Below are 19,321 nucleotides of genomic sequence, written 5' to 3' on the forward strand. Positions count from 1 at the left end.
GGGAGAGAAATAAATTGACGGGCTGCTCGCTCCCTGAGGGGTCGGGGGTCAGCGGGGGTAGACGGAGGGGCTGGCACGGCCGACGATGATGCTCTAAGACCCAGGCGAGGAGTGGGCTAGAGCGGGGCTTCTAAGGCGTGGGAGGACGCGTGGTAAGGAGAGACCACGGAGACAGTCTGGAGTGCAGAACAAGTCTAATTTATTACGGAAGTGCAGGGGTTTATATAGAGAATGAGGAGAGCGGGGGTAGAGCAGGAGGAGTGATGGTTACGGGGTGGCTGGGGGTTGGCAGAAACTCGTGAGCGGACTTGTGGTCTTGTGTCGTTAGCTGTTACTAGGGAAGTGGGCAGATTTTAGGTTAGGATACAACATTTGCCCCTTTTTCTTTTTTTGAGAAGGTGGGGGGGTAAGTGGTAAGTGAGGGGTTTGCTGGAGTGTATATTTATGGACGTGTATAGGCTATATTGGCCGCTAACAGGGGGCGGGTGGCAGGTCCAAAGAGTGGCAGGCAAGCAGAACAGACCAGCTGTGCTACACATGAGTGGTGGGCTGCACACTTCCCCCACTAGGTGTGGCTACGCTTGCCATTCAAACCTGGGCCTGCCCCGTCCCCTGCCCGGCCAGGGAGGGAGAGCGAGGTTGGTAGCTAAAGTGGGGAACGCACGGACTGGGGGAGCAATGGAATGCGTTGTGGGGTTCTTGGTTGAGTAGTCTTTGATTTCTTCTTGGGGCAGGCTGAACAGGGCTTGTTGGAGGGGCTGTCTTCAGTGGCGAGCTGATGGTACTGGATGTGCACGAAGGACGTGAGGATTGCGTTGGTTTGGTCCTTGGCGAGCTGGATGATTTTCTTGACAGCCCAGGGCCCTATGGTAAGAGCTAGGAAAATTATTATTAGCGGGCCTAGGAGAGGGAGGAGGTATGGGAGGAGGGTATGGAAAACTCTGGAAAAATAGTTACCGGCTTCACGCTCTTTTTGGCGCCGCTCTAGTCCTTCTCGGACCTTTCTTAAGTTGTCCTCGGCAAGGCCAGTAGAATTGGTGTATATACAGCACTCTTCTCCAAGGGCAGCACAAAGGCCTCCCTCTTTGAAGAGGAGAAGGTCAAGGCCCCGGCGGTTTTGGAGAACTACTTCAGAAAGGGAATTGAGAGAGTTTTAAGATGGGAGATAGCGACTTGGAGGTGGGAGATATCACTGTTGACAGCTTGCCTGAGGGAGGAAAGGGAAGAGGATTGTGTGGCAAGGGCGGCGATTCCTGTGCCTGCTCCTGCGAGACCTAGAAGGGTAGCAACTGTGAGGACGGTGATAGGTTCTCTTTTCTGGGGGTGAGCAGGGAGTTTTTGATTCTGAAGGGCGGAGAAGAACTCTTCGTCACTGTGGAAAAGGACTCAAGGGGCTAGGAGAATGAGTAGACAGGTTTCATTTGTGGCATTGAGGGTGGCGACGTTGAGGCAGGGGGTTAATCTCGTGGAGGTACAAAGCCATTGGGAGGTGTTATGAGGAATTAAGAATTTGGCGGAAGCGTTGGGAGAGGAGTAATTGGAGCAGACATTGAGGAGGGGATGGGAACCTTGGCGAGAATGAACACAGCGCCCTGTGGAGGAAACAGATTGGAAGGTTAAGGGGACAAAGGAGGTGTTCCAGTTGCATCCAGTGGGGGAATTTTCAGAGGACTCACTGAAGGTGAGGTTTGTGGCGACGGGCTCATATAGAGGAAGGGAGGGGGAGAGACAAAGCCAGCAGCTTGCAGTGAGGTTGGGGTGGGAGGAGTTTAGAGAGGTGTATGTGGCTCTGATTAGGTTAATGAGGGGGCTGGAGTACTGAGTGGGGGGTAAGCGAAGCTTGGGGTAGTGGGAGCTAAGGGGGGCAATTGTGTGAGAGGTGCCGGGCGAAGGAGAGGGCGAGGCATAGCGGGGCGGAGAGGGAGGCTGAGCCTATGGAGGATTGAGAACTTGATTTGGGCCTACTGGGGTGGAATGAGCGGGAATTGGCTTCTTTTTTATAATGATAAAGGCGCCATAGTCGTATCCTGTGGCAAATAAGCGGACTCCCCACGTGCGGCCAGACAGCCAGACATCGTTTGAGGGATTTTTGACCGTGAGGGTTATGCTGTTCCAGCCCTTAGTCTCAGTCAAGATGAGGTATGGGTCCTTGTTGGGGGCGCCAGACCACCCATAGGCTATGGTTTCGCATCCCCAGGAGGGGCAGTAATAGTCTGTAGGGTTATGGCATCCTCTGGTGGAGGATGGGCAGATGTAGAAGCCTGAGACAGAGGGGCTGCGCCCTCCCCACTCGCTAGCGGTGGGTGAGCCCATACATGGTTTATAGGAAGGGCTAGAGGACGGGCTCTTAATGAGTCCAGTGAGGTTACAGAGATTTGTTGTAAAGGAAGGGGAGGAGGCAGTTACGTTCGCGAGGAGAAGCTTTTCCTGCTGCCAAAGGGAGAGAGTCCAATTAAAAGGCTGATGGAGTGGGTTGGAGAAGGCAGGCTGGAGAAGAGGAATGAGAAGGAGAAGGACTGGATATAGACGAGCTTCAGTCTTCTGCTCTATCGGTGCTGTCATCTCGGGGGGCAGATGAAGAGGGGGTGCTCGGTGGTGGACTGTTGCTTGATAGCGCGGGCGCAGCGTTCTCTGGCTGTGATAATGAGGGCTGGAACTTGATCACTGCAAAAGGTGCGACATTGTCCAGCGCGGGCGGTGTAGGGTGTTTGTCAGATGGCGGCACGAGGGGGTCAGTGGCAGGTCGGATGCAACGCGCAGGAATCCACAATGGTTGAGGCTCAGAATCTGGAAAGACACAAGCAAATCCTCGCCCTTGGGCAAGGAGGGGGGCTGGCTCTTGCCAGCGGTTAGTGAGGGGGTCCTTCCAGTGCATGAGGGGAACCTGGGAGGGCTGCCACATGGGACCCCAGTGCTTATGAGTGGGGGAAAGGCCTTCCTTGTCAAAGGAGAGGAGATTATGGTGTATAAGGCAGGCAGTGATGATGTCAGCTGGTGACTTGTGAGGAGAGGTGGCTTGCTCTTTTTGGATGAGCAGCTTGAGGTGCTGGTTGGTTCTTTCTACAACACCCTGTCCTTGGGGGTTGTAAGGGAGGCCAAAATGGTGTTTGATATTATAGAGTTGCAAAAAGGCGGCAAAGGTGGAGCTACGGTATGCTGGTCCATTGTCTGTTTTTAGGTCCCAGGGGACTCCCATGAAGAGGATGGCCTGTCGAAGGGCTTTGATGGCGTGTTTGGCGGTTTCTCCAGTTTGTGGTATGGCAAAGCACATGTGTGAGAAGGTGTCCATTGCTACATGCAAGAATTTTAGGCACCCGAAAGAATTAACATGGGTGACATCTAGTTGCCATCTGGAGTTTGGGCGAAGGCCTCGAGGGTTAGCTCCTTGGGGTTGAAGTGGTCCAAGAGGGAGCAGAGGTGCGCATGTACGGCAGGAACGCACCAAGTGTTTGCAGGTTTCTATAGGTAAGTCTGGGAAAAGCTTGTGAATGGAACGGGTGGAGAAATGGAACTGTGAATGAAGTAATTTTGCTTGGTTGATAAGGTTTCCGAGCCGTGATTCATTGACTAGTCCTTCGTGATAATTTACACGTGAGAGCGCGGCGCAACATGCGGAGGAGACAGCTTGGTCTGCCATGTCATTACCACGGGCGAGAGGTCCAGGTAAGCTAGAGTGACTTCGAATGTGAGCGATGAACCAGGGCGACTGTCTGGACTCTAGTTGACGCTGCAGAAATTGGAGCGCTCTGTCAATAGCGGTGTCTGTTGGAAAGAAGGTGGCCAACGGCAGAGCATGGCACACTTGCATAGTGTAGAGACTATCTGTGAATATGTTGAGTGGTTGGTTAGGGTAGGTGTGCAAAGCAGTAGCGACTGCAAGGAGCTCTCCTACCTGAACAGAGAATGCGTTTGCGAACACAAGAGTTCGCGGCTCAGGTGATCCTGAGATGTAAATGACAGCCGCGTATGAGGTCTTGGAAGCATCGGTGAAAGCCGTCGCGGCAAACAGAATGGGCTTGCGGGCTGGCAGCGGATGGAACGGGGAGGAGAGTGCGAGCCGTGAAAGGCCTTGAAGTAGTCGATGGTGAGGATAATGATTGTCAAAGGAGCCTCGGAATGTTTCTACAAGTATTTGCATATCTTCCTTGTGCATGAGTAAGTTGGTGGTGGCCTTGGCATCAAAATGCCAGATAATTGTAGAAGGAGGAACTCCATAGGTATGCACGCAAAGTCCCACAAGATCGGAAGCGAGGGTGATCCATGCCCTCGTGAAAGGGCAAATTTTTGGAAGCTTGCTTTTGGAGGTATGTAGGTAAAGCAATGGCCCATCTTGCCAAAGAAGTCCGGTAGGCATGACTGGGGTGGGAAGAACTAACGCAAGGATTGGCTGTCCTGGAGCATAGTGCTCGAGGCGACAGGCTTGAAGAGCCTCATTGACATCTTGTACGGCTGCTCGCGCAGCAGGGGTAATGGTGATGGAGCGGGTGACCGCATTGGCAGGAAAATCTTTTGTTTGAAGAAGTTCGAAAAGAGGTTGCATTTGGGCCATTGTGATTGGGAGAGCCGAGCGCAGCCAATTAATTTGGCCGCAGAGCTGTTGCAGTTCTGTAAGCGACATTTTTGGCGCGACTCGAAGCTTTGGTGCCACTGGCTTGACATAATGATGGAAGTGGAACCCCAAAAACTGAAAGGGGGTTTGAAGGCGAATTTTGTCTGACTGAACACTAAGACCAATTTGAGCAAGGTTATGTAAGAGTGTGCTGACGAGAGCCTCGAGCTTGCGCAGGTCGTTGGCAGCGAGAAGAAGGTCATCCATGTAATGAATAATGTAGGTTTGTCCATTTGTTTCTTCACGAAGTGGATTAACGGCTTGGTTTACATAAAGCTGACAAATAGCTGGGCTGTTGCGCATCCCTTGAGGGAGGACTCTCCACTGGAAACGTTGTGCTGCGCCCTGGTGGTTTGTGCGTGGCACAGTGAAGGCGAACCGTGGGCAGTCTCGTGGATGGAGAGGGATGGAGAAAAAGCAGTCCTTGATGTCAATGATTGCCGCATGCATATGCTGCGGGACTGCAGTGGGGTGCGGGCATCCTGGTTGAGGTGACCCCATTGGCTTGATGTGCTTGTTGATCTCACGCAGGTCGTGGAGAAGGCGGTATTTACCAGTGCCTTTCTTGCTGATTACAAAGATAGGCGAATTATAGGGACTGGTGGATGGCTCAATGTGCCCTGCCTGTAACTGCTCTTCGACGAGAGCAGAGAGGGCTTGCAGTTTGTAGGCTGGCAAGGGCCACTGCTCGACCCAGATGGGCTCCTCTGTGTCCCAATCCAGAGGGATAGGGTCAGGCGTTGTGATGGGAGCAGTGGCCCCTATAAGGGGGGGGGGCAGATTGAGCGAAAGGGCTTCGGTAGTTAGGATAGCTCCCGTTTGGCTGAGGATGTCTCTGCCCCAGAGGATGCCGCCAACGGTGAAGAGGATGAGGGGGCGGAAGCGACCCTGCCGGCCCTCTTGGTCTTCCCATTTGATAGGAGTGGCGCATCTCCAGGACTCGGCGGAGCTTGTGGCCCCAATTACTTGAGGCCCCTGCTCAAGAGCCCAGTGATTGAAGGTGGCGATTTCAAAGGGAATGCAGGAGACTTCAGCACCGGAGTCGAGGAGTACCTCTAACCATTGCCCTTCGATTTTGAGCTCCATGACGGGCTTGGAGGCGCTTTTGATGGGAACCGTCCACATCAAGGCTTGGGGTTTCTCTGATGGGTGGCCTCTTGGGGGTGGGGCTGAGGCTTGCCCCGCTGGGAGTTTAAAGGTTGCCGAGGGTTTGCTGAGCGGCAGTCACGGGCCCAGTGAAATCCTTTTCCGCATCGCGGGCACGGGGTAGAAGGTCCTCTTGCGCGGCCTTGAGGACGAGATACAGGCGGCAGACAAGGCGCTTGGTTTGTTGGTGGTTGAGGACAGTCGCGGGCGAAGTGACCTGTCTCTCCACATCGGAAGCATCCGGACGAGACTGCCATAGCTGATGCAAAGGCACTGGCTAATGTTTTGGCCTGTGGGTCTATTTCGCGGCATGCAAGAACCCAGTCATGGATGGCTTTGTTTCGCATAGTTGAGATGATTTGGCGGCAGGCTTCAAGGCTGCCCTCTATGATGAGATCTTTTGCAAGGGCAAGTTGGGCTTCTTCCCCGTGAACTTTACGTTGACAGGCTTCAAGAACGCGGGCCACAAAGGTGGCAAAGTCCTCATCTTTGCCCTGAGTGAGCTGGGTGATTTTAGTAGGACGCGTAGTGGAAACATTTCGGTAAGCTTGCAAGGCGATAGTTTTCAGTCGTTGCCAGAATCCTGGGTCGACATTGCAGTACAGCGCTGGATCGACAAAGGTGCCGGTACCGGTGTAGGCATCCGGATGGTCATTAACGCCTGTGCGAGCGTTGCTGGCCATTTGCCTTTCTGCTTCGGCTTGGAAGTGTGCTCTCCATTCAATGAATTGGCCTGGTGTAAGAATGGCTTGGGCTAAGGAGATCCAGTCGTATGGGAGGACGAGTTGGGCTCCTAGTTCTTCTAACAGCTGTTGTGCATAAGGGCTGCCAACTCCATCTTCTTTAACGGCTTTTCGAAGCGTTTTCATTTCGTTGTTGGTAAATGGGAACCATTCTTGTGGGCGCACTGCAGTGGGCACCGGATTTAAGGGAAAGAGGTGCGTAGTTGGCTGGACGAGAACACGAGGATGTTGGGGCGTCCAGGAATTCATGGCCTGCCATGAAGTTGCATAAGATGGCGGTGGTTGGCAACATGGCGGCTTTCCTGCCGGCGTGTGCTGAGATGGTGGCGGTTGGTTTTCCGGTTTATAACAAGATGGCGGAGGCCTATCTTCCGGTCTACACCAAGATGGTGGCGGCCTCTCTTCCTGTCTATACCAAGATGGAGGCGGCCCCTCTTCCGGTCTACACCAAGATGGCGGCGGCCTCTCTTCCTGTCTATACCAAGATGGCGGCGGCCTCTCTTCCGGTCTACACCAAGATGGCGGCGGCCTCTCTTCCGGTCTACACCAAGATGGTGGCGGCCTCTCTTCCTGTCTATACCAAGATGGAGGCGGCCCCTCTTCTGGTCTACACCAAGATGGCGGCGTGGCAGGAAGAGGCGGGTAGAGAGAGGCCGACTCTTTACTGGAAGGCTCATGCCTCCCTTTTTCGGGCGAGGAAGAAGGCGGAAGTTCGCCATCTTGAGGATTTGTGGGTGGGGACTCTCCGTCTTCGGGTGGAGAAGAGGGGGTAAGTTCGCCATTTTGAGGCGGTGGAAGAGGGTGACGCTCAAGATCGGCATTGAGCTGCTTGGATAAGGACTCGGTATCTGAGTTGGGAGTGTTTTCGTCATTAGGGTCGCAGTCGAGCAGCCGCGCAGCAGTCCCGGTGGAAATTTGGTAAGCGTCCTTTGGGGCTGGCGCACCAAGGAGGCAGGCGCGGATGGCTACGAGGGTGGGCAGGAGGCCGGGGGGAAATGACCTGCCATTATGCTTCATAGAGGAGGTGACACGATCAATGAGACGCGAGTAAGTGTCTGGGCTCCAAAGGTGGCAGGTGGCTAGCCACGGATTAAAGGGCAACAGAAGGTCCCAGTACTTTTGGAGCTGTCGCAAGGAGACTTTAACTTGGTTCGTATCAAGTAAGGCAGCTAGTGCCCTAACTTGGGGCACCTGATGGGAGGATAGACGCCTGCCCATGACCTTCGCCTGGGGCCAGTAATGAGGGGTCCTTACCTTAGAAGCGCAGCGACTGAAGAGACAAGGGGCAGCAACGGGGCGCGAACCGGACACCGCGGGGGGTCCCTGTTCGGGCGCCAGATGACAGGCTGCTCGCTCCCTGAGGGGTCGGGGGGCAGCGGGGGTAGACAGAGGGGCTGGCACGGCCGACGATGATGCTCTAAGACCCAGGCGAGGAGTGGGCTAGAGCGGGGCTTCTAAGGCGTGGGAGGACGCGTGGTAAGGAGAGACCACGGAGACAGTCTGGAGTGCAGAACAAGTCTAATTTATTACGGAAGTGCAGGGGTTTATATAGAGAATGAGGAGGGCGGGGGTAGAGCAGGAGGAGTGATGGTTACGGGGCGGCTGGGGGTTGGCAGAAACTCGTGAGCGGACTTGTGGTCTTGTGTCGTTAGCTATTACTAGGGAAGTGAGCAGATTTTAGGTTAGGATACAACAATAAATAAATAAATCTTAAAAAAAAAATCCCTTTCATACTCTTCCATACCTAATGCAAAGGGTACAATATAAGCAGTAGACTGACCTGTTGCACAAGCATAACAGTTGTTTTTGTTTAGACCCATTCTACCCAGGTGTTTGCATCTCCATATCCTGTCTCTATTTCTATGGTTTGCTTTAAGTCCTCTTCCTTAACCACCCTGTGCGGCGGCTTGCTCGGTCGGTAGAGGTGGGGTCTGGCTGCGGACAAGGGGTTGGTCCAGCTCTGGACAAGGGGTCGGTCCCGCTTGGGACGAGGGGTTGGTCCCACTTGGGACGAGGGGTCGGTCCGGCAGCAGACGAGGGATCGGTCTCACAAGGGGTTGCGCGGTTCGGCTGACGGGGTCGCCCGGCGAAGCAGGCGACGAAGGGGTCGCCTGGAGAAGCAGGCGACGAACTGGGGACAAGGGAGGCCAGGCCCTTGTCAGGGGCTCTCAGGACTGGAGGGCGCACGGCAGAAGAACTACCGCGGAGACAAGGTAAACACGCAAGTCCACTTTATTGAGGGAGAGGCAACAGTTTTATAGGGGCTAGGGAAGGCTGATTGGTCGAAGCCACGCCCTGTTCTGATTGGTTGCCGGCGAAAGGTCAGTGGGCGGTACTGGACGGGGGAGGGGTGGTGGTTAGGGATTGGCTGTCACTGTTGCTGGGGGAAGGGGCAGGGTTTAGGGATCGGTGGCTGCTGTTGCTGGGGTGGAGGGCAGACTTGAGTTTCCCGCCCACGCCTGGCTGTTGCTGCTGTCGGGGGAGGGGAAAAGGGCAGACTGGATTTCTCCACCCACGACTGGCTGTTGCTGCTGTCGGGGGAGGGGAAAAGGGCAGACTGGAATTTTCTGCCCTGCGCCTGCGCAGGGAGAAGGAAGAAGAAGGGTGCCGCCCCACAAGGCATCGGGTGGCGCCATCTGGGAGGAGGGGCGGCCGCGGAAGCATGGCTGCCGAGAAGGGGAGACCCGAGGGCACTCTGCGCCCATGCCGAGCTTCCTACAGGGGTGGCGGTGGGCCCGACCAACCACCCTATTATGGGGGCAGCGGAATTAGGCCTACCGCGGCCACTCCCCTCGCCAGGCCAGCAAACCACACTTCAGCCCGAGGGGTGACCGCAACCCTGATTGCTTTGGGATCATTCTGAATTGGGGAACTGGCCTTTGGTGGGTTTTCCTTTGGTATTTCTGAAGGGTTAGTGGGAGGGGAAATTGTTGACAACATATCCACAGAGGGAGGAAAGACTCGAATATGGAACCTCTTTAGAGGATCTTTACCTGTAACGTCCACCTCCATCCCATAGACTCTGTCAGAGGTTGTTGTTGCTGAATTTGTCTGTCTTTCTAATGGTTATTACTACCAGGTTACCCTGAAGGTTCCTGCTGTCTGGCGGGGTATTACTTTTATAAAAGGCTATCTTGTCCTCTAATGGTTTCAAGTGAGTATGGCCTCTTCTGTTCCCAGCAGTCTGACCCTTGTCCTCAGTAGTCCACCACACAAGGCTCCAATCCAGATGTGTGTGTGTGGGGTAGGGGGGTGCATTGAGATAACCTCTGGGTGACTCCAGGCATAGATACTTATTTCATTAACTCAGCTGCTACTGCATGCGGTCACCCCTCCGGCTGAAGTGTGGTTTGCTGGCCTGGCAGGGGAGCGGCCGCGGTAGGCCTAATTCCGCTGCCCCCATAATAGGGTGGTTGGTCGGGCCCACCGCCACCCCTGAAGGAAGCTCGGCATGGGCGCAGAGTGCCCTCGGGTCTCCCCTTCTCGGCAGCCATGCTTCCGCGGCCGCCCCTCCTCCCAGATGGCGCCACCCGATGCCTTGTGGGGTGGCACCCTTCTTCTTCCTTCTCCCTGCGCAGGCGCAGGGCAGAAAATTCCAGTCTGCCCTTTTCCCCTCCCCCGACAGCAGCAACAGCCAGGTGTGGGCGGAAAAATCCAGCCCGCCCTTTTCCCCTCCCCCGACAGCAGCAACAGCCAGGTGTGGGCGGAAAAATCCAGCCCGCCCTTTTCCCTTCCCCCGACAGCAGCAACAGCCAGGTGTGGGCGGGAAACTCAAGTCTGCCCTCCACCCCAGCAACAGCAGCCACCAATCCCGAAACCCTGCCCCTTCCCCCAGCAACAGCGACAGCCAATCCCTAACCACCACCCCTCCCCCGCCCACTGACCTTTCGCCGGCAACCAATCAGAACAGGGCGTGGCTTCAACCAATCAGCCTTCCCCAGCCCCTATAAAACTGTTGCCTCTCCCTCAGTAAAGTGGACTTGCGTGTTTACCTTGTCTCCGCGGTAGTTCTTCTGCCGTGCGCCCTCCAGTCCTGAGAGCCCCCGACAAGGGCCTGGCCTCCCTTGTCCCCAGTTCGTCGCCTGCTTCTCCGGGCGACCCCTTCGTCGCCGGCTTCGCCGGGCGACCCCGTCAGCCGAACCGCGCAACCCCTTGTGAGACCGATCCCTCGTCTGCTGCCGGACCGACCCCTCGTCCCAGGTGGGACCGACCCCTCGTCCCAAGCGGGACCGACCCCTCGTCCAGAGCTGGACCGACCCCTCGTCCGCAGCCAGACCCCACCTCTACCGACCGAGCAAGCCGCCACAGCTGGCGCCCAACATGGGGCAAGGCAACCCCACCACAGCCTCACTCCATAACCTGGCGGCCCCCCCCTCCTCTCTTCTCACCGTGGGACTTCTCTCGTGCAACATCGCTGCTACCTGAGCCTTGGCTACCTCATACGATCCACGGCGGTCTGGGAGAATCACTGGATGGCTTTCTCCTTCCATGTCGGGGGCTTATACCGACCTGCTATGATTAAGAGGAGCCTTGGATTTCTCGGGAGCGTGCGCTTGCACGTCTGAAGTAATCCTACCACAGCCCTACCCCCTCCTCTCTTCTCACCTTGGGACTTCTCTCGTGCAACATCGCTGCTACCTGAGCCTTGGCTACCTCATACGATCCACGGCGGTCTGGGAGAATCGCTGGATGGCTTTCTCCTTCCATGTCGGGGGCTTATACCGACCTGCTATGATTAAGAGGAGCCTTGGATTTCTCGGGAGCGTGCGCTTGCACGTCTGAAGTAATCCTACCACAGCCCTACCCCCTCCTCTCTTCTCACCTTGGGACTTCTCTCGTGCAACATTGCTGCTACCTGAGCCTTGGCTACCTCATATGATCCACGGCGGTCTGGGAGAATCGCTGGATGGCTTTCTCCTTCCATGTCGGGGGCTTATACCGACCCGCTATGATTAAGAGGAGCCTTGGATTTCTCGGGAGCGCGCGCTTGCACGTCTGAAGTAATCCTACCATAGCCCTACGCTCTCCTCTCTTCTCACCCCTATCTTTTCGCTCTGCATTGCTGCTCCTGAACCTTGGTGACCTCATATGATCCACGGCGGTCTGGGAGAATCGCTGGATGGCTTTCTCCTTCCATGTCGGGGGCTTATACCGACCCCCTATGATTAAGAGGCGCCAATAAAACTCTCAGGAGCACGTGCCTGAGCACCTCCACCCCTGCCTTCACCTCTGCCTCCTCCCTTCTGCGCTTGCTCCCCTTTGCCTTGCTCCACTGCTCGTCATCCCGCCCTCCCCTCGTCGGGGCCTTCTCTTGGCCCGCGACCACTGTCGGAGCCCCACCGGCTCCGACCCCTCGTCTCACCGCGCACCTCGGCTCCCATCACCGCGCTCTCAAGGTAAGGGCCCCTTTTCTTATCGGCTCCAAAAGGCCATTAGCAATGGGTAACATCCTATCTGCTAAGCAAGCCCCACAAGTTCGGGCTCTCGCCGGTCTCCTAGACACTCACCGGTGTAAGATCTCTTTCAAACAGCTTCAAGTATATTGGGACCTTCTTCTCCCCTTTAATCCGTGGCTTACCACGTGTCAGCTTTGGGACCCAGACACCTATACTCGCCTTATAGATAGGGTCACTTTTGCTGTGGAGCAGGAAGGTAAAAGATTCCCTCCTGGCTTATTACAGGCAACATAAAGTCCAGAAAAAATCTTGAAGGGTATAATCTATGATATGCTATATAAAAAAAGATTTAAAAGCAGCTATACCAAGAAAGTAAGAATTATGAGTCAACTGTAAATAAATTATATATTTCTGTTAATGTGTTGTAATTGTTCTGTGTTTGTCTGTCTGTTCGTTCAATGTCAACGTATATTGTGATACCTCCGGATGGTAAATATAAATTACTAGAAATCTTTAAAAGAGCTCTATTCAAATGGCCAAAAATTAAATAAGCGCTTATATTAATACTTAAGTTTATTATATTAATACATAAGTTTAAATGTTAATAAGATATCTACAATTTTAAAAAAAATTGTAAGTCTTAATTAACAAAATTAACTGTATGTCTTCATAAAAAGTTGTTCTTGCCTAGATTAAAATGAATAACTTATTTTTCTTCACAGGATAATATGAAGAATGTAAAACTTATATGAATATTAAAAAGGTTAAAAGTTTGTAAAAATGCTAACGGAAATGTAATAAGTTTTGCAAAAAGACATATTTTGTCCTAAAGTAAGATGGCTAATTTTTCATAAACTCTTGAAATTTAATTTGCATGCGGCAAGTGTAAAAGGTATTGTGATAACTTTACGTAAGGGAATGTGTTCTGTAAAGATAAAATTTATCTTCAATAGTCTATATGGTTATAAATAATAATAAAAGGTTTAATAAAGCATTGTTTACATTAAGGTATTAAATAGCTAATTCCAAAAGGTCATTCTTAAATATATATATATAAAACTGAATTGATGATAATAATAATAAAAGGTAATTTTATAACAGGAAAGATTAACAGCAACCAAGCTCCCCTACCAACTTGCTTTTAGGAAACGGTTTCTAATATTGCATGCTACTAAGTATTTAAAGAAAAGTTATTTTTGAGGAAACAGAAGATGATTTTGTCTTTGCAGCCATTGTCTATTTAGCAACACCCCTCGCTATCGGCCTAGCCACTGTTGCGCCGGACGATTGGAACCTTAAACAAAGACTCCTCCTCACTGTCATCTTCCTATCTATCGTTACTATATTTACTGCCCTCATTCTCCTTCGTTTATAAAGCAGTCTCCTACAAACCACAAAGCTTCTGTCTTAAACATACCATTCTCAACCTTATCCTTTAAATGATCTTCTCACTTCCCCCACAGCCTTTAATACTCTATTTCTTTCTCATAACCTTTGCTTTCTTGATAATATTTTCCGCCATCTGTCTAGCCGCTACCACCCCAGAAGATTGTAACCACGGCCCCCATGCCGCCATCGCTCTCAAGCAGCTCCAGCCCTGCTAAACGGCCCGCAACCCGCTTTCCCCGGCCCGCGGCCTGCTTTCTAGCATCCAATAATGCTTCTGCTCTTGCCTCCCCATACTTCTGCGGAGCTTCCTCCTGTCTCGACCTCACTCCTCTTCTCAGCCATCCAAAGCGTCCTTTCTCGTCCCCCGCCCCCCTCCTTTTTTCGCTTGAACCCCTACTGCGTTGCAGATTGGGCCGCCCCATGTCGGCCCGCCCCATTAACATCGGCCTCTCTCGCGCCCGTGAAGACTTTGGCCTTCTTATTGTCCTCGCCTACGTCTCCACCACTCCCGACGCTGCCGCCACCACCGTCGCTGGTGCCCTGACGCGACTTGTCCTCACCGCTGCGATCCTCCAGACCATCACACAGTCTGCCTCTACCGCTCTTTGCCGCCAAGAAGAGATCAACTACCTGTAACGCGCTGTCATCCTGGACTTTTAACAAGCAGATGGACCTTATAGCCACCGAGATCAACAAGAATTGGACATTGGCCACCCTTGCTTGCAACGGCAAGATACTGCCCCCCAAATTGTACATTTGTATCCCCGTCATACTCACCTCCCTCTTCAGCCCCGCTTCCCTCATTGCTTACTGCCTCTTGGGCCTCGGCTACTTGTTGCTGCTGCCATCCTGGCCCTTATTTGAAAAGAAGGGGGAAATGCGGTCACCCCTCCGGCTGAAGTGTGGTTTGCTGGCCTGGCAGGGGAGCGGCCGCGGTAGGCCTAATTCCGCTGCCCCCATAATAGGGTGGTTGGTCGGGCCCACCGCCACCCCTGAAGGAAGCTCGGCATGGGCGCAGAGTGCCCTCGGGTCTCCCCTTCTCGGCAGCCATGCTTCCGCGGCCGCCCCTCCTCCCAGATGGCGCCACCCGATGCCTTGTGGGGCGGCACCCTTCTTCTTCCTTCTCCCTGTGCAGGCGCAGGGCAGAAAATTCCAGTCTGCCCTTTTCCCCTCCCCCGACAGCAGCAACAGCCAGGTGTGGGCGGAAAAATCCAGCCCGCCCTTTTCCCCTCCCCCGACAGCAGCAACAGCCAGGTGTGGGCGGAAAAATCCAGCCCGCCCTTTTCCCTTCCCCCGACAGCAGCAACAGCCAGGTGTGGGTGGGAAACTCAAGTCTGCCCTCCACCCCAGCAACAGCAGCCACCAATCCCGAAACCCTGCCCCTTCCCCCAGCAACAGCGACAGCCAATCCCTAACCACCACCCCTCCCCCGCCCACTGACCTTTCGCCGGCAACCAATCAGAACAGGGCGTGGCTTCAACCAATCAGCCTTCCCCAGCCCCTATAAAACTGTTGCCTCTCCCTCAGTAAAGTGGACTTGCGTGTTTACCTTGTCTCCGCGGTAGTTCTTCTGCCGTGCGCCCTCCAGTCCTGAGAGCCCCCGACAAGGGCCTGGCCTCCCTTGTCCCCAGTTCGTCGCCTGCTTCTCCGGGCGACCCCTTCGTCGCCGGCTTCGCCGGGTGACCCCGTCAGCCAAACCGCGCAACCCCTTGTGAGACCGATCCCTCGTCTGCTGCCGGACCGACCCCTCGTCCCAGGTGGGACCGACCCCTCGTCCCAAGCGGGACCGACCCCTCGTCCAGAGCTGGACCGACCCCTCGTCCGCAGCCAGACCCCACCTCTACCGACCGAGCAAGCCGCCGCAACTGCAGTCCTAAATCTCCACACCTTAACACTTGACCAGCATCAAACTGCACAGTCTGAGACTCTAGGCCTTCGGTTATATTTACTATCAGTTTAATGGGGCTTGCCATGACCTGAATCTGAAACATCATAGTCAGTATAATTATTCTCATTTTCAGAAACTTTAAATCCTTCATCTGCTAGTCTCTTGAGGCACTAGACAAGGTGGATATAGATAATAGCCTTCCCTCTAAGTAGAGGGATATTTTTCCCCAAAGTTCACTGATGTAGAGTCCAACCAGTTCCTCCCACTCTCTGATACTCCCTCTCAACTACTGCCTTCTCAGAGTGATCTTTAAGGGCCTGAAGTCAGAGTTATTTCTCAGGATTCAGACGGTGTTGTTGGGTACTTATCGTCTGGCTCACGTACTGGTTCTTTTACGTGAGTGTAGTGAGTCCAGCCTTTTTCTGCTGTTTGGACTGCCGGTTCAGTTGTCAGCAAGACTTGATAAGGTCTTTCCCAGGTGGGTTGGAGTTTGGACTCTTCACGACTTGATTAGGACCCAGCTCTGAGGTCGGTATTGGTGGACTACAAATTCAAGGGGCGGAGTCTGAATCAGCAAACCCCGAGGTCTGAGGGATGACAAAGTACAAGACAAGGCCAGTATATAATTTTGAAGAAAAGGATCTTTTGACTCGAAAGAAGGGAGTTCTCCAGGCTTCCCAGGGGAGGGCAGAGTAAACATTTCGTAAAGAGAAATTCCCAGTCTAGGGGAAGTCCAGATTCTTAACAGAGCTATGGGTAAACATTTAACCCACGGTAATTTGGTTTTTTAAGGTTTAGCTCATTCTTTCTACTTTCCCTGAGGATGGTAGGTGCCAGGGTGTATGGAATTTTCATGCGACACCTAGACCCTGCATAATATTTTGCAGCACTTTGGATGTAAAGTGACTGCCCTTGTCTGAATCTGTATTTTCTCCTAACCTATATCAGAGAATGACTTATTCAAGGATAATTTTTGAAGTCCCCAATGCCATAGCTGAGGGTATGCTTGTCAGGAGATCAACAATAAACAGAACATACTTTAGTCGACCTACATGAAGCATTTCAGTGTGGTTAACCTGAATACTCTGGAATGGTCTGAGGCTAGGCTCCCTCTCGGCTGGCACTTGTTTTTTTTTAAATGTTTTTATTAACTCTCTGACAGATTATGCACCATTCGCTTATTTGTTTGGCTATACTATAAAGACCCACATACCTGAAATGCTTGAGGACCAGGTCACACATGGCATGTACTCCCCAATTACTCCCTTGGTGCAAAACTGCTAGTACTTCCCTCATTATTTGTTTATTCAACATCTGGCAACCTTCTGGGAGAAGCCAATTCCCTTGGCTATCTAAGGTTGGCCCCCGGCCCCCAATTGTTCTAGTTCTCTTACTTCCTTTTCAGAGAATAAAGGGATTTCATTTTCTTTGGGGATGGAGGGTATCAAGACCATTAATTCCAGAGGGGAACAGAGGAAAGCCTCTTTGGGCTTTTTATCAGCCAATCTGTGCCTTTTGCTTCGAAAGTGTGACATTTCTGATGCCCATTTATATGTACCATGGATATTTCTCTTGGTAAGAGCAGACATTTGTTTTACCAGTTCCACATGGGCTAATTCCTTCCCTCTGCTTTTGATTAATCCCCTTTCTCTTCAAAATTTTCCAAAGATGTGAACGACACCAAAGGCAAATTTAGAATCTCTGTAGGCTGTACTATCTTTTTCCTCTAACAATTTGAGGGCTTGATTTAACACACACAGTTCTCAAGTCTGAGCCGACCAATCATTGGGCAGTGGGCCAACTTCTTTGACCCCTCAAGTTAGCCCATCAACAACAGCATAGCCATTGTGCCTTTTTCCTTCCAGGACACTGGAAGACCAATCTATTCTGTTTTATTTTATATATATATATATATACACATATATATAATTTTTTTTTAATAAAAGATTTTAAGGAGAATTTGTTTTTGGACATTGAGTACATGAGTGTTTGCTATACTTTTCCAGAACTATTCTGCATGTTTTGAGTATCTCACAAATAGTGAGATACAGGTGGGCACAGGATGGCAGGAAAGGTTGGAAATTGGAGGTCTAACACTGTTATGGGAATTTAAAGGGAGAGTCTCAAAAGGCAAATCAAGAATTAAAAATGCATTCCTTCAACAACCTGATGGATTAGGCTCAATCCTAGGAGTTTTGCTTTTTTAATCTTCAGAACACGTTTTAAAAACAAGAACTTAATCTGGCTACAACCCCTGTGAGGTATACAGCCTGTGAGATTCGTTTTTTCACCACTTATTTAATCCTAAACTGTTTCTCAATTTCCTCAACGGCAATCTGGCTAAGACCTTCTCCTGCCCAACTGCGTGAAAATGAAATAATTTATATAAAGAGACTAATTTGCCGGCAGAGTATTGCAAGAACCCAAGAATGTTAGTTGCTGCTGTTATACCGTTTACCAGGCTCAGTTCTGGTTTGAGGAGATGATTGAGAAATAAGGAAACTGTCTGCTGCGCTCTGAGTTGCACTAAAACCAGAAACCCAAGAGAATTGTTTCAGAGAGACTTTCAATGGAGAAAAAAGAAAACGCTTGTAACCTGACCTTTTCCAAGAAAATTTCCTGGGATTCAGTGCGGATTCTCTCAGCTCCTGCTACCTGCCCTGCGGAGCCCCACGCAGTCCCTGGATCCGCGGAATTGCTGAGGGGGGCGGAGCGTGTCAGGGGCGGGACACCGCGGGAACCGGTTTGTTGAGGCGGGAGGGGCGGAGCGTTGCTGGCTGTGCGGAGTGGGCAGGGTGGGGCGGAGAGGAAGTGGGCAGGGCAGGGGCTGGCTTGGGAACCGAGCGGCGGAGACTGGAGGTGACGGTCCTGCTCAGACCACAGGGGAAGAGATGGACCTCCGAGTCTTGCTAGTTGCCTTAGGCTCCCTGGCGGCCGCCCTCTGGGCAGGGTTGCATCTCCGGACTGTCCTGCTGGGTGCCGTCGCCTTTCTGTTTGTTGCTGATTTCCTCAAAAGGCGGCGTCCAAAGAACTACCCTCCTGGGCCCTGGGGCCTGCCCTTCATAGGCAGCTTCTACCAGCTGGGCTTTGAGCAGTCGCACCTGAAGCTTCAGCAGGTAGGAGCAGGCAGAGGTGCCCTGGAGCGCCCTGGCCTGAACCTGCAGGGCAAAGGGCACCCAGGGACAGTGGGGGAAGGGTTTGGGTGGCTCTGCAGCTGAAGCTGGTAACCTGGGTAAATCCCACTTTGAGGCTCATTTTCCTCAGCTAAATGGAATTATTCTATCTGGCCTTTTATATCATTAAATGGTTACTATTTACGTGTGCTAGACATATTACTTTCCTTAACTCATTTATTATGTTATTTTGTTAAACACTATGAAATACAGTATTTATAATATGATTGCTTTGTCACCTTTAACAATAGTACTTTGAAAAGCATCTTGAAAATATGCTGTATTTTCCTTCTTGGAAGTTCCATTTCCCATGTGTAAACTGGTAATGATATTGCCATAATATTGCCTAAATCTTCACCACTTTTGGAGTGAATTACTGCCACCGCCACACTAACTGAGCTTCTCACCTTCAGCCTCTTCCTCTTTCAATGCTCTCACAAAAGTTATCATCTAAATCTATAATTCCCCTGCATCAAGATTTTCAGTACCTCACTGAATCTCACATAGATTCTCATAGTTCGGGCTCCTTACCAAGCCACTTGAAGGAAACCCTTCTTGACCTAATCTATTTCCACTGCTTTAGCCTCATCTTTCAAAGCTCCCCAACTCTGACCACTCTGAATTCTTTAATGTTCACTCCAATGTACAACACTTTTTCAAGAATCCTGACCTGGTATCTCTGTAATTCAGAACAGGTATGTGGCTGAGAGTCAACACTATGGTATGTGGTTATAAAGATTAAATAAAACAGTTAATGGGCATCATTAACATAGCTTTTGAGGATCCTCAACAAATATTAGTACACTTTCCCTGCAAATTCCCAGCCTGGTTTAAACACAGATTTATATTAGTCAATACAAATGGACAAGATTTATCACTTTCAGGAAGAAGTACCCAGTTGGCAATGCAAGGTGACAGAATAAGTCTAGAATTTTAAAGGTAGACCTCTATAATCATGCCCTAATTTTAGAAGTATG

General features: G+C 51.9%; 2 protein-coding genes across 2 annotated transcripts in view; one reads left to right on the forward strand and one right to left on the reverse strand.

Moving 5' to 3' along the window:
• Window positions 1-5,733: 5,733 nt before the first annotated feature.
• LOC139439627 (endogenous retrovirus group K member 8 Gag polyprotein-like) lies at window positions 5,734-7,716 on the reverse strand. Its single transcript, XM_071217167.1, has one exon. The coding sequence runs from the start codon at window positions 7,714-7,716 to the stop codon at window positions 5,734-5,736; it is 1,983 nt and encodes a 660-aa protein (XP_071073268.1).
• A 10,280-nt stretch (window positions 7,717-17,996) lies between these two features.
• LOC101439781 (cytochrome P450 2J2-like) overlaps window positions 17,997-19,321 on the forward strand; it is a 69,431-nt gene continuing 68,106 nt past the window's right edge. The window contains exon 1 of the mRNA XM_004484534.4: window positions 17,997-18,287. Within this exon, the coding sequence (XP_004484591.1) occupies window positions 18,063-18,287 (225 nt within the window). The 5' untranslated portion in view covers window positions 17,997-18,062. The remainder of the gene's footprint in view (window positions 18,288-19,321) is intronic.

This window comes from Dasypus novemcinctus, chromosome 9 (assembly GCF_030445035.2).
Source record: "Dasypus novemcinctus isolate mDasNov1 chromosome 9, mDasNov1.1.hap2, whole genome shotgun sequence".
Taxonomy (NCBI): domain Eukaryota; kingdom Metazoa; phylum Chordata; class Mammalia; order Cingulata; family Dasypodidae; genus Dasypus; species Dasypus novemcinctus.

Excerpts from the sequence above, each read along its gene's own strand:
- LOC139439627 (XM_071217167.1), bottom strand. The coding sequence starts at position 7,716 with ATGGGCAGGCGTCTATCCTCCCATCAGGTGCCCCAAGTTAGGGCACTA.